This window comes from Ovis canadensis, chromosome 12 (assembly GCF_042477335.2).
Source record: "Ovis canadensis isolate MfBH-ARS-UI-01 breed Bighorn chromosome 12, ARS-UI_OviCan_v2, whole genome shotgun sequence".
NCBI lineage: Eukaryota > Metazoa > Chordata > Mammalia > Artiodactyla > Bovidae > Ovis > Ovis canadensis.
In genome coordinates, this window is record NC_091256.1 from 26,054,780 (window position 1) to 26,070,734 (window position 15,955).

The 15,955-nt window shown below is 37.0% G+C and overlaps 1 protein-coding gene across 3 annotated transcripts in view; it reads left to right on the forward strand.

Moving 5' to 3' along the window:
• The window catches only part of BRINP3 (BMP/retinoic acid inducible neural specific 3), a 492,323-nt gene extending 478,407 nt beyond the window's left edge, over positions 1–13,916 (forward strand). For all 3 annotated transcript variants that reach the window (XM_069544560.1, XM_069544561.1, XM_069544558.1), the window contains exon 8: positions 12,440–13,916. In XM_069544560.1, the coding sequence (XP_069400661.1) occupies positions 12,440–13,556 (1,117 nt within the window). In that variant the 3' untranslated portion in view covers positions 13,557–13,916. The remainder of the gene's footprint in view (positions 1–12,439) is intronic.
• The last annotated feature ends 2,039 nt before the right edge of the window (positions 13,917–15,955 follow it).

Below are 15,955 nucleotides of genomic sequence, written 5' to 3' on the forward strand. Positions count from 1 at the left end.
TACCAAAACTAACATGTAAAAATATAGATATTATAATAAACAATACACTTTGGTTGAAACATCAAGAACATATTTACCAATAATATTGGTTGTACATTACTTAATTAACAAGTATAGTAATATAGATTAAATTATATAATTAAGAATATAGTATATATAAGAATATAAAATATATATAATTATATATAAGAATCAAAGAATTAAGTTGTCATAAGGAGGCTTATTAAGAAGAACTGTTTACAGTAAAAAAAAAAAAGATTAAATTTGCATCTTGAACTGGCTAAGCAGAGGGAAAAGGACAATTCTGTAATGACAAAATTCACTGTGGTTGAAATTGAGCATGACATATTTAGGGAGGGGAACAAAGAGAGCCTAAATGGAGAATATATTTTATAGAGTACTGAAGCCTAGGTGGGTATTGCATGATTGTAAAGGGCTTTAAAAGTTAGGCAATATACACTTTATATGAAGGTTATTAGGTATTATACAATAAGAGATAAATACATTTTAGGAAGATTAGCTTGGAAGCACACAAATGTAATAAAATGACAAAAAGAACAGGTACAGGGCCTCCAGAAGCTAGATCTTACTTTAATTGATACAGAAAGGGATGAGTTGATATTCGTCATTATAGATAACAAGGATAGCTGTGTTAGGAGAGAAGAAAATAAGGCCAGAGACATTCAGTTTGGAGAGATGCTTATCACACAAATGCAGGCATGTCAAAAACAATTCATACCATAATTGCATTCTGATTATATGAATAGATGGACATTGGATTTGGACAAATTATGTTTTCTTTATTTAATTGAAAATATGATTTAGATATGAATAGTGTCACCAATAGAAACATTAAATTTTGGTTAAATTATTTAAATAATACAATTTCCTTTTGTTTTCAAGTTTTCGGTATCCAACAGAAACATTTTATTGTATTTTTTTAATTGATGAGAAATTGGTTATGAATTATTAAATTAAGATAATTTTGAAAATGTTTATCACACACTGAATATCAAGAAAATCATATGAAATGCTAAAGATAAATAAATGAATACAAGCAAGAACATTCACAATTTAGCCTTGAATATGCTTTTTTTAGCTTCTTCTCTTTTTTTGTTCTTAATTTACACATTCATGTGATATTTATATTTAGTTTGAAACATTAGGGTCAGAGATGAATAGATCTATGAAGGATAAGATAAAATGGCCTCTTCATGAATATTTTACTTTTAGAAACTTCTATTTATATTATTTAGATTTTCAAATTTGGATTCATCATTAACATATTTCAAGACTAATAAAGGTTCAGAAGGTTTTAATGTGAAAACTTAAGCATAAACACTATAACCTGATTAAGGTACTTTATGATAATAAAATGGTGAAGTAAACAAATATATCTTCTCCCTCACAGCATGTATAATGTAATGAAGTATACAGACGATTGGGTAATAATGACTTGGTATAATGAATATTATGCTGGATAAAAACAAGGGTGTTATAAAAGCACATAGGAGAGACCATTGCATTTGTGTCAATATTCCTCAATTATACTACTTAATAGAATGAACTTGCACATAATAAATACTTTCCAAGTTTTATTAACTTATCATGTAAGTGATTCAATTGGCAAAATAGTTCAGTTTTTAATTTGGAGGAAATTAAATGTAGACTCTATTTTTAAAATAATATATTCCCTTAATATACAGTAAAATAATTGAGTTGTATTTCTCATATTTCACATCCTGAATGTTGCCTTTTTCTTTTCATATTTTATGTCATAAGATGGAAAACATAACTACCGGTTTTTAACTATACTATTAAATGCAGCACAAATGTGGACAGAATGTTTCAGTTGCAGATTTTTCTGTGTATACTATTCAATTAAATGAATTACAGTTTAGCTGGACTGAAACTTTCTGGTTTGATATTGTCCCACTTAGAACTTTTTGCTCTTACTGTTTGTACTTTTGGTGTTCAGTTCAGTTCAATCCTGTCTGTCACTTTGCGACCCCATGGACTGCAGCATGCCAGGCCTCCCTGTCCATCACCAGCTCCTAGAGTTTACTCAAACTCATGTTCATTGAGTCGGTGATGCCATCCAACCATCTCATCCTCTGTTGTCCCCTTCTCCTCCTGCCCTCAATCTTTCCCAGCACCAAGGTCTTTTCCAATGAGTCAGCTCTTTGCATCAGGTGGCCAAAATATTGGAATTTCAGCTTCAACATCAGTCCTTCCAATGAATATTCAGGACTGATTTCCTTTAGGATGGACTGATTGGTCTCCTTGAAGTCCAAGGGACTGTCAAGAATCTTCTCCAACACCACAGTTCAAAAGCATCAATTCTTTGGCGCTCAGCTTTCTTTATAGTCCAACTCTCACATCCATATATGACCACTGGAAAAACCATAGCCTTGACTAGATGGACCTTTGTTGGGAAAGTAATGTCTCTTAAAAAATGTGCTGTCTAGGTTGTTCATAACTTTTCTTCCAAGGAGTAAGCATCTTTTTATTTTATGGCTGCAGTCACCATCTGCAGTGATTTTGGAGCCCCCCAAAATTAAAGTCTGCCACTGTTTCCACTGTTTCTCCATCTATTTGGAATGAAGTGATGGGACTGGATGCCATGATCTTAGTTTTCTGAATGGTGAGCTTTAAGCCAATTTTTTCACTCTCCTGTTTCACTTTCATCAAGAGACTCTTTAGTTCTTCACTTCCTGCCATTCCCGCCAGAGATGCCCAGAGGGCTCAAACAAATCTTGTGTGTACCAGGACCCAGGGACCCCACAAAGACTGAGACAGAACTGTGTTTGGGCATCTCCTGAGGAGGTATAGGTCGGCAGTGGTCTGCTGCGGCGACAGGGGCTCTGGGTATGTGGGTGTGACATAAGTCCCCTCGAAGGAGGTTGCCATTAACCCCACTATAGAGCTGCCAGAACTTACACAGCACTTTTCGTGTTATATCCCCATATTGTCAGGAGTAACAATGACTGGGATATACTTTGAGTTTTGTCACTTACTAGCTAGTTGACTTTCTGCTGCTGCCGCTGCTAGGTCACTTCAGTCATTTCCGACTCTGTGCCACCCCATAGACAGCAACCCACCAGGCTCCCCCATCCCTGGGATTCTCCAGGCAAGAACACTGGAGTGGGTTGCCACTTCCTTCTCCAATGCATGAAAGTGAAAAGTGAGAGTGAAATCACTCAGTCGTGTCGGACTCTTCGCAACCCCATGCACTGCAGCCCACCAGGCTCCTCCATCCATGGGATTTTCCAGGCAAGATTACCAGAGTGGGGTGCCATTGACCTTCTACAAGTTCTAATTAATTAAGCTTTTTACAATTCATATCTTTAAAGACAGATTGGGATAACAAGAGTCCATACTTCAAGGTGTAGTTGAGAATTGGGAGAGTTAATGAAATGCCTGTAAATGGACTGTGCACTTGAAAAAACCTCAGCTAGTATTATCTTTAAAATATCACCTACATTTTCAACTGCTTCACTCACTTTTTCATCATCCTCCTACAAGGCGAAAGTTTTAGTAGATATGTGAATTCAAGTTCATAAAAATAAAACGTGTGTGTATATATGCATCTATAGGTTTATAGATATGTATCTATATACACGTGATACACACACACACACACACACACACACACACACACATATATGTGCTTATTCACTTCAGTTGTGTCTGACTCTCTGTGATCCCACGGACTGCAGCTCACCAAGCTCTTCTGTCCATGGGATTCTCTACGCAAGCATACTGGAGTGGATTGCCATGCCTTCCTCCAGGGGATCTTCCTCACCCAGGGATTGAACTCAGGTCTCCTGCAGCTCCTGCATTTCAGGCAGATTCTTTACCACTGTGCCACCAGGGAAGCCCATATATACGTATACATATACATAAATGATGCTTCTTTGGGAGACTCATAGCCAAGGGAACTTTGACAATGATATCCTGTTTCTCAGGATGTGATATTATCTCCAAGAGTGAGACTATTGTGTGATGAATGTGTCAACATGAGCCCCAGGTCCTGTTGTCAAGGCTGAGACGGACACAACCGCAGAGCTGGGGGAGAGTGAGTGACAGGCTATTATTTGGCATCATTTGTCTGTGACTGTGCTAATAATCACTTTATGACTGTTTAAATGGCTGTGGGCACTTAATCCCAAATTCTTATTCAGTTTAAAGTATTAGGGTTGAAGAAGAACAAATTTATGAAGGCTGAAATGAATAATGAATGAAATGAATAATATTTAACTTCAAAAATAGACTGAAGTTGTGTTGTTTAGATTTTAAAATTCAGATCCACACTGCACAGATTTGGAAAGCCAAAAAAGATTAGAAGGTTGGAAAAAAAGGACCTTTGAAATAAGATTATTAGCGCTCAAAGAGGATTTAGCTGTGAGAGAAGGTAATTGTTTTTGTATCAACATATGTTCTAATACCTCAGTGCAAACTGTCATGCATCAGAATGTATGTCCCAAATTTGAAAAATATTGTTTGTTCAGATTTTTGAGTTTCCAAATTAATACAGAGAAATTTCCACTTTTTAGAGGGAAAATAGCATTTATAATAAAGAAACTGCATATGATATTATTTCTTTGAAAGGTTAACAGTAGTTATAATCATCATCATAAGAGTAAACATTCACATTTATTTATCATTTTTTTCTGTGCACAAGCACTCTTACTGGATTTTCTTGTTATTTCCCTTTAATTCTTACAACAGTGTATATTTCATTCCAAATTCCATCTGACTCAAGGAAAATAAGGTTCACTGATAGTTTAGCTCCCAAAAGATGATTGAAGTCAATAGAGTGGGCTGTAACTCAGGTTCCTAATTTTATGTAATAATTTAATGAATAAACAGAACATATTAAGTAAAAAAAAATAAAGATATCTTTTATATTTGATGCTTTATCTTTGATGCTTTCCAGTATGACAATAAATGGATATCTTTCCTTAACTCATTTTTCCTTACTATTAGACACACATTAAAAATGAGATTTGGTTTGAGTCCTTTTTCATTGTAATACCTAGTACATATATATATAAATATGAAAGCTGTTGAAACTATGACTCTATGTATTTCTCAAATTGTAAAATGGGTTTAAATTTTACATCTACTGTTGAAGGATTAAAAATAACAAAGTGACTGGCCCATGATATGAGGGTAATTCAGTAAATAATTTATTAATGTAACTGTAACAGAGTAGAATTCTAAAAGTAGGCTTTAGGGTTTTGGTTTATTTCCCTGGTAGCTCAGCTGGTAAAGAATCTGCCTGCAATGTAGGTAACCCCAGTTTGATTCCTGGGTCAGGAAGATACACTGGAGAAAGGATAGATTACCTTTATTCTTGGACTTCTCTGGTGGCTCAGCTGGTAAAAATCCACCTGCAATGCAGGAGACCTGGTTTCGATCCCTGGGTTGAGAAGATCCCCTGGAGAAAGGAATAGCTACACACTCCAGTAGAATTGCAAGAAGAATTCCATGGACTGTATAGTCCATGGGGTCGCAAAGAGTTGGATGCAACTTTCACCTTCACTTTTTGTTCTGTGTGTGTATGCCCAAAATTGCTATTTTAGGGCTTGCAAATTTAGCATACATTGTGGACACAAGGCCCCAAATGTATATTAATTCAAAGCTGTCTGCTGCTATACAGACATTTTAACTTCTCTTTGTCTTCTTCTGGACATGTTCTTAAAGGTTCATGGCTACCTGGTATTTCTGTGTGTGAGTGCCCACTCAGTCATGTCTGACTCTGTGCGAACCCATGGACTGTTTACTGTCAGGCTCCTCTGTCCATGGAATTCTCTAGGCAAGAATCCTGGAGCAGGTTGCCACATCCTTCTCCAGAGGATTTCCTGATCCAGGGATCAAACCTGTCTCTTGCGTCTCCTGCATTGGCAGACAGATTCTTTACCACTAGCACCACCTGGAAAGCCCTAAAGAGCCCCTAATAGCTACTGTGGTTGTTAATTTTCATATAGAACAGTGTCTGTGTATATACCAGTTCTCTGAGGCTGCATGTTTTATTTTAATTAAAGTGAAATACTATTGGTATAATACAAAGAGAAAGTGAAGTGAAAGTCACTCAGTCATGTCCAACTCTTTGTGACCCCAAAGACTATACAGTCCATGGAATTCTCCAGGCCAGAAAACTGGAGTGAGTAGCCGTTCCTTTCTCCAGGGGATCTTCCCCACCCAGGGATCAAACCCAGGCTCCCTGCATTGCAGGCAGATTCTTTACCAGCTGAGCCACCAGGGAAGTCCATAAAGAGAAAGATAGTTGCTAATTATGTGCATGGGGCTTCCTTGGTGGCTCAGACAGTAAAGCATCTGCCGGCAATGCAGGAGACCCGGGTTCAATCCCTAGGTTGTGAAGATGCCTTGGAGAAGGAAATGTCAATCCACTCCAGTACTCTTGCCTGGAAATTCCCATGGACAGAGAAGCCTGGTAGGCTGCAGTCTATGGGGTCACAAAGAGTCGGACACAACTGAGTGATTTCATTGACTCTTGCCTAAATCCGTTTGCCACTCTTTACTGCACACAGAATAAATTTAAAACCGAAACAAAATTCTGGCTGATCTGGCCACTACTAAGTTCACAGTCTAATACTGCATTGATATGCTCTCTGTTCCAGCTCTACAGGCTTTCATTTAGTTCCTGAAAACAAGACCCTTCCTACCAAGTCCTCTGTACATACAGCTCTTTTAGTGCAATGCTCTTTGCTTTGACCACACTGGCTTTGTCTTTGGGGCTGGATATTTTCAAAAGAGCTTCCTGGGCCCTGCTTCTAGGGATTCATATAATATGTCTGGAGTGGGGTCTAGGAATCTATTTTACCAATCCCACTAAACACTGCTGATGGAAAGAGAATGTGAAAGGTGAGAGGTGTGAGTTTATTTGATTTGGAGCAAAATGAGGACTAATAGTCTGGGAGAGAGCATTTCAGATAACTCTGAGAGCTGCTCTGAAGAGGTAGGAGGGGAGGTCAGTGTTATATATAATTTTAGATAAGGAAGTCCATGCAGTCAAGCATACATTTTGGCCTAAGCTTGCTGCTTGTAATGAAGAACAGATGCCATCTTGAATGACTTTAGTGCTTTTCTACATATGAGGAGATGTAAGAGTTAGGCCTATAAAATCTTCTTTTGAAAATATCTAACTATCTAAAGGTCTGTTCTGCCAGTTTTTCCCAGAGCTCAGATGCCTCATTCCTGAATGAGGGGGGTGTTGAAGATCAGTGGCTGCAGTGACTAGTGACTTAGTCCTTATAGAGGCAGATGGCACGTGCGAATTTTTAGTTGGCAACATCATTCAAAACTACAAGGCCAAGACAATATCTTCTTTGATATTCTTCATAACAACAATATTTGACTACTAGCATTTCATTCTTATTGTTGCATTGTTGGCAGCTACCATGTGTGGGGGCTCTGTGACGATGGAATTTGTTACATCATTTCCTCCTGACAATAGGGCAACAGGCAAACTGAGGGTGAGCTTCTGAGGTTCAGAAAGCTGTACACATTCCCCAGCGTCCTGTAGAATCAAAATCTGAACCAGTGTTTCTTTGAATTCTAAAGTCTTCTCTCAAAGAGACTAAAGTGGCTTGTCCCCAGTCACCAGGTAAAGACTGTCCTAGAAATCCAGTGTCCATACTTCTGGTCTAGCGCTCTTTTGACACTCACATAATGTATGTTCTGTGGAGAAGAACAGATTTTAAATACACAGAGAAGGAATTCCCTGGTGGTCCAGCGGTTAAGACTTCGTCTTCTAATGCTAGAGGTGTGGGGTTTAATCCCTCATTGGGAGCTAAGATTCCCCTATGTCTCCTGGCCCAAAACACAAAAAATAAATAAATAAAACAGAAACAATATTGTCACAAATTCAATAAAGGCTTTAAAAAGGATCTACATAAAAAAAAAATTCTTTCATGAAGAAAGAAAGAAAGAATGTTGTCGGTGAACAGAGACAACAGAACCAAACTTATGTCTAATCTCACCTTGGTTTGTACCTGATTTCTCAAATATAAACATGCTATAGGCTTTTAACTAATTATATTTTTTTTCCAAAAGTTTAACTTAACTCTGGAAGGTATTTTCTTTTTGTAACGCTATCACATAAAAGTGTTTTTTTGTTTGTTTTTTTAGAAATTAGTTTCAAATGCACTTACTTCCTGATAGATAAGGAGTTTTTAAACCCCTTGAATCACTTCATGTAATTGTCCTTATCAATTCATTGACTTTAATGTTCTTTCTTCTATGCTTCTATAATTTGTACAGTTCCTTCACTTTAATTTATATTCTCTCCCTCCCTTTACTCCTTCTCTCCCTTTTCTTTCCTATTTCCTTTGCTTAGTAAATATTTTTTGAAGTGCTATTAAGTAATTATTAGAAACAATGCCACATGTTTGATAAAAAGCAACAAAGGATTTACTTGCCTGCCAGGAGTTCATCTTTCAAACTGCATCTTCTAAACCTAACCCCAGTAGACCCTAAGTAGTTTATGAGAAAAAAAGTTATGTATGAGAATAAAAATATGGCATTACTTTGTTTTAATACTTAAGTATAAAAGAAAAGATTGATGCTTTTGAATTGTGGTGCTGGAGAAGACTCATGAGAGTTTCTTGGACAGCAAGGAACTCAGACGAGTCAATCCTAAAAGGAAATCAACCCTGAATATTCACTGGAAAGACTAATGCTGAAGCTGAAGCTCCAATACATTGGCCACCTGATGTGAAGAGCCAACTCACTGGAAAAGACCCTGATCCTAGGACAGATTGAAGGCAAAAGGAGAAGGGTGTGACAGAGGATGAGATGTTAGATAGTATCACAGACTCAATGGACATAAGTTTGACCAAACTCTGGGAGGCAGTGAAGGACAGCAAAGCCTGGTATGCTACGGTCCATAGAGTCACAAAGAGTCAGACATGACTTAGCAACTGAGCAACAACATAAAAGAAAGGGAGTTTTAAAAAAATACTTCAGTAAAGTTTAGTCGCTGCTGTGTTCGACTCTTTGTAACCCCATGGATGCAGCATGCCAGGCTTCTTTAATGTGGAATATATTTCTCTTCAAAACTTTAAGTTTAAATTTTAAAACTACAGTTAAAGTTTACTTTGTCAGAAAAAAAAAAAAAAAAGAACTACATGATCTTTTGGATAAAGTGAAAACCCATGTACAAACGTGAAATTTGCTCCATTTTCTATTTTTTGAACACTGCCTTCACAAGGTTTTACAAGTAGCAATGAATGATTATTGAATTTTGTTACTTTAAAAATCTATTCCCTACCTATGAAGTAATTAAAGAAGTAAAAACATAGGTAATAGGGAATAAAGGACAAGAAACAGCAAGGAAGCAAACACGTGTAAGCTCTTCTGTCCTAGGGAACAGGAGCTCTGACAGCATACTGAGTTATCAGTATTCATACATGACAAGCTGAAACCCACGAACCTTCAGTAATGCATTCCTTCAATAATGCATCTGTGGGGGATGTGAAAAGAATTTGAAAAGGCTGAAAAAGTCATTGCTTTTCTAAAGTGTCCAAATGAGTCTTTCTATGACACCCTAGTTTTGTGAGCTCTGTCTATAGACTTGGGTCTATCTATTTCATTTTTTTGGTTTGTCCTTATGATTTGGAAACACAATGAGAGCTTACAGTAAGACATGGATTGGCTCAGAGAATTTATGCTTTGATTCTAGGGAAGAAAATATAATGTTCAATCCAGATAAGGTATATATTTTATATGCTTTATATTTGATAGATATAAATAGGGCTACAGAGAGAAAGAAAATATAGAAATAAGGAAGAAAGAAAGAAGGATAGAACGGAAGGGAGGGAAAAGAGAAAAAGAAAGGAGGTAACGAGAGAGATTAATTCATTGAGAGTGAATTGATTAAATAAATATATCAGTAACTGCAGATCACAAGTCAGTAATAATTTCTGGATTCTGAGACTAAATACAGAAATCATGAATCAAGCTATTTCCTCAGTCAGAAAAAGAAAGTTTTTGCATATGTGTGTGTGTGTGTGTGTGTATATATATGTATATATATATGTATATATATTGCACAGCAAGAAAACAAGGAACCAGAGGAGAAGAGAAGAGAAAAGATGCTTACATAGTTGTATGGCTAACCAAGTGCCAGTCATTGCTATTTCATAACCCCTGGGCAGCCTCCTGGGAGAGTTTTCTAAGAACTTATTTTTAAAGTATCTTGGGAAAGTTAGAAATGATTTTAATAGGTGTAGTTTCCCAGTTAGTGTTTTTTCAGTGCAAGAGACAATTAGGAGGAAAATATTTTGTGTTTTTGTTGAACTTAATTAGGTTTTACCTTCTATTCCAGGTCTATAGAAAACAGTTGCATTTAGGGACTCTGGAAAAGAAAAGTTTTTAAAATATACATTTACTGAGATTTTTATATAGATTTAATTGTACAGATGTCAAGAATATGTTATGTAACTCCACCTCCTGCATCTCGGGAGTTAGGTCTTCACAATGGTATGAAATATGAAGTTTGGTGCTTTAACTTTTCACTGAAAAATATGCACATTGAGAAAATGTTCCTTTGTCTGTGGATTTTATCTAGTTTCATTAAGTATTAGAGCATTGTGATCTCCCAGCATTCTGCTAGGCCCAAGATCTAAAGCTGCAACCAAAGTATATATGATTTTGGCAAGTTGAATATTATACTTAATGGGATAAATGGAGTATAAACAAGTAAGTACATGATATAACATTTTAAGTGGAAAAAGGCACTATGAATAAAAATAAGTAAATATTATGAGTAGGAATAAAGGAGTTATTCAATTTATTTGGAAAAAAAAAACAGGGAAGAGCTTCCTTAAAAAAAAAAAAAGTGTTATATCACAATAGGAGAATGAGCAAGGACCAAAAATGAATATATAACTCTAATATTGTTCTGAATGTGATAATAAACTGTTCTGACTGATTATTTACACATTCATATCTATATTTTACTGCATATACAGATTATTTAAATGGTAGCAATGTAATGTCTAAAGGATTGGGTACAATATATACAATTTGCAGAAAACCTTATATGTACTGAATAATCAACACTGGAAAGGCATAAAAAACACCAAGAAATATACAATTTTTGGTGTCTACTGTGACACATGCTCTGTACAATAGTCAAAACACATGCAGCCAGGCTGAGGCCAACTATTTCTCACAAGAACTTAATATGGAAGATATTACTAACTTTAGCGCTAAGTCACTTGAGTCATGTTGACTCTTTGCCACCCTATGGACTGTACCCCTCCAGGCTCCTCTGTCCACGGGTCTCTCCAGGCAAGAATACTGGAGTAGGTTGTCATTTCCTCCTCCAGGAGATCTTCCCTACCCAGAGAGCAAACTCCCATCTCTTGTCTCCTGCATTGGTAGATGGGTTCTTTACCACTAGCACTACCTGGGAAGCCCTTTACTAACTTAGGTCATTCAACATTTCCATTATTTTGCAGCTAGTATGAGAAAGTAGCAAGATAAAAACAAAGAATTTTCTGATTACACAGCCACATGCTTTTCCTTAATTATTTTACTGAGATTTTAAATACACTAAAAGAATTTGAATAATGTGGGAAAAGAAGAGAAGTGAGACCTTAAATTTGCATGAAGATTAGCCTGATTTCTAAATATAAATTTCAAAATGTTAATTATTCAAATCAAACCCATTCAACTAACACACTTAACCCTTATTAAAAGAACTTGTAGTTGGTTTTAATGAGATTTTTTCCAACAATTTTCTTGAGCAGCCTGGAAGGATAAAAATCAAACATGTTTTAATAATATTTTCCCTCTCAGTGGGTACTTGTTCTTTCAATGTTGATGGAACCCTAGGATTTAAATCCATTGATTGAATATTTAGAGTTGTTTTAATTTCATTTTTCACTTTCTAATTAGGATTCCTGCTTCATAGTGCTCTATGAAGCTAAGAGTGAATGAACGAACAATCGTCATTTATGCACTCTAATTCTACTGCAGATATTTAATGATAAAACATTTTATTTCCTTTCGTTGGATATCATTCCAAAACTATAACAAACCCAATTATATTCACAATCAACTTCCAAGGACACTAATGAGATGCCATGCAATCTCTTCAGAAGATATTTTGTGCAGTTTTCCAGTTCAAATCAAATGTATCTATCTTTAATCTTATTCAATGATGAATGAAATATATACATAATTTAAATATATAAATATTATATAATTATATTTATATTTTTAAAATGGTGAACTACACGGATTGTTTTTTTTTTTTAATCTCAGTTAAATAACTGACTGGAAAGGTCCTAAGAACATAATAGTGAAGCTTTCAGACACAAGGTAACTTGACTGCAGGATACACACACACACACAAACGAATGCTTTTGTATTAATATAGTTTCCTTTTGTTTTCTGTCTTTAGAACTTCAACTTACTGGCTCACTCGCATCCAGTCTTTTCTCTACTGCAATGAGAACGGCCTTCTGGGCAGTTTTTCAGAAGAGACGCACTCCTGCACGTGTCCCAACGACCAGGTGGTCTGCACGGCCTTCCTGCCCTGCACGGTGGGCGACGCTGCCGCCTGCCTCACCTGCGCCCCAGACAACCGCACCCGCTGCGGCACCTGCAACACGGGCTACATGCTGAGCCAGGGCTTCTGCAAACCCGAGGTCGCCGAGTCCACCGACCACTACATCGGCTTCGAGACTGACCTGCAAGACCTGGAGATGAAGTACCTGTTGCAGAAAACCGACAGGCGGCTGGAGGTGCACGCCATCTTCATCAGCAACGACATGCGCCTCAACAGCTGGTTTGACCCCTCCTGGCGCAAGAGGATGCTCCTCACCTTAAAGAGCAACAAGTACAAGTCGAGCCTGGTCCACATGATCCTGGGTCTCTCTTTACAGATCTGTTTGACGAAAAACAGCACCCTGGAGCCCGTGTTGGCCATCTACATCAACCCTTTCGGAGGCAGCCACTCTGAGAGCTGGTTTATGCCTGTGAATGAAAACAGCTTCCCCGACTGGGAACGGACTAAGCTGGACCTCCCCCTGCAGTGTTACAACTGGTCGCTGACTCTAGGGAACAAGTGGAAGACGTTTTTTGAGACCGTGCACATCTACCTGAGGAGTCGCATCAAGTCAAACGGCCCCAATGGCAACGAGAGCATCTACTACGAACCCCTGGAGTTTATTGACCCATCTCGGAACCTGGGTTATATGAAAATCAATAACATTCAAGTGTTTGGCTACAGCATGCACTTTGACCCGGAAGCCATCCGGGACCTGATTCTGCAGCTGGACTACCCCTACACTCAGGGATCCCAGGACTCAGCACTTTTGCAGCTTCTAGAGATAAGAGACCGTGTAAATAAACTCTCCCCACCTGGTCAGCGTCGTCTAGATCTCTTCTCTTGCTTGCTTCGTCATAGACTCAAGCTGTCTACTAGTGAGGTGGTGAGAATCCAATCTGCTCTGCAGGCGTTTAATGCCAAATTGCCAAACACAGTGGATTATGACACGACCAAATTATGTAGTTAACCATACATGTGAAGCACAACCCAAAATCTTGAAGGAGTTTTTACAGTGCTTTTGTGGAACAGTTTATGTTTGGAAGAGTACCTTTAAATTGTCTTTTCAATATCTGTCTTATATCCGTCAATAACATTGGATGGCAATTTACACACATGGACTTGCTGACAATGAATATATTATACTGCAGTTTTGGTTTCTGAATGAAATAAATACTGACACCAGTCTAGAAGACATTCTACTTTTTACAATAAATTTCATTTGTAATTTTATATGTTCCGTGGCAATGCTTTTGTGCATTACATCCTCTAGAGGGAACATAAAAAGATACCAATAAAATTTTGTAGCTGAACAGTTATTAAAAAGAAATGCTGTGGGATTCCTTTTTTCCATGAAGTGAGTTCTATTTTGATATAGCTTGTTAGAACCTGGGGAAAATTCCCAAGATTTTTTAATTGAAACATTTGACAGTTCCTTTCAAAAGCCTTTAGGGAAAACCCAACTAGGTAGAATGCCTAGGATTCAGTTGTATTTTTATGGTTAACAGCATAATGGTGGTGCTTTATTACCTATATTTATAAACCAGACACCATCATTATTTAAATAAACAGACAACTTATTTCTCAACTAAATATCCAAACATTCTAGCAAACACACAGAAAGTCACTGTGCTTATAAGCACATCATGGAGAAAGTAAAGCCTTCATTTCCTCGGCAACTTGCTTTGTCATTCTCTTTCTACATTCTAATAACCAACAATCAGCATACTCTAAACACTCATTTTCATTTTAAATACTAAAAGCCTAGTTATTCCAGTACTTTAGCAATGTCAATAAGATAACATTTCTAGAAATCATAAATTGTAATGTGCTGGTGTAAAATAAATGGTCAAATAACTAGTTCAAGTGTAAATAGACATTTTTTCCTCTCATAGAAACTAGTATTATTAAAATATGTTTTGAAGTGCAAACTCTTTCAATACAAACTATTTTTAGTCCAAATTTTTTGGTTGAAATTCCATATTACCAATATGTAATATCAGATATGTGGGGCTTCCCAGGTGGCACTAATGGTAAAGAACCTGCCTGCCAGTGCAGGAGACATAAGAGATGCAGGTTCAATCCCTGAGTCAGGGAGATCCCCTGGAGGAGGCCATGACAACTCACTCCAGTATTCTTGCCTGGAGAATCCCACGGACAGTGGAACCTGGCAGGCTATAGTCCATAGGGTCTCAGAGTTGGACACGACTAAAGGGACTTATCACATACACTTTTAGATATATAATTAATGTTTTTTATCTAATGAACTTAAGTTGCATTTTTGTTTAGATATATGAATATGTTTGTAAAGTATGATGATGATCATGTCACTGCTCTTGTTTAAATATTTCATAAACATTTCTTATAATGTTAACCAATGCACTGTCCAGCCCAGGTTTCCTGTTGAGGTCATGAAGTTATTTCTCAGAGCACAAAGAAGAGAACCTATGACATGATTGAACATAGTAAGACTGATGATGAAAACATCACATCCACATTCTGGATTCTTAAGCTGTTTGTTTAGATTCCAAAGCATTTTAAGAAAAGGTAGCTCAGACATCACATACGAATTCAGTCACCGTAAGTATGGCATAGCCTTCTAACCCTTGCCTGGATAACTGATTTTCTTTCTTTAATCATCTGATTTTTTTCCCCTTACTTTTACTATTATCAGTAAATCAACTGAAAATATACACCATTATTTAACACCATTTTTCTGATATCATAGCAGATATACTTTTTATTTAATTCTGACAACACTAAGCTATAGATTATCATTCCCATTTTCTTGGTGGAAGAAAAACAAACAGAGGCTCAGAATGGTTTGTCAAATTCCCCAAGATCACAAACCAATAAGATAAAAAATCAGCCTACCAACACAACTTTTCTGGAATGAATTGTCTTCTTTTCAATGTGCCACTGAGCTTTAAATGAACCATCCTATTTCTGTATTTAATCTCATTACATGGACAGGTTTATGGTGAAACAAGAATCGTTTATAATATTGAGATCTAAATCGTTATAAAACACATACCTTCACAGTACACTGGAGTAATTAAATAAACCAGAATGTATCATCCAAAATTGATCACCCACAAAATGACCAAGCTTATTGAATATAGATAGACCATATATTTAAAAAGACATTTGCTATAAAAGTCAGAATTGCAACTAAGACTTTTTCCAGAAGCATTTGGGAGGCCCAGATGTCCAAAGCCACTGATCTCAGAAACCACCTGAGCAATGTATGCGGTCACCAGTGGACTCAGAACAGCAACCTTTCTTGGAACCTAAGCAAAATGTCAGCAATCCTACTTATTGCTCAGCTCACTCTGTGCTGACAGGCTTATGATAGAGAAGCTCCTATGG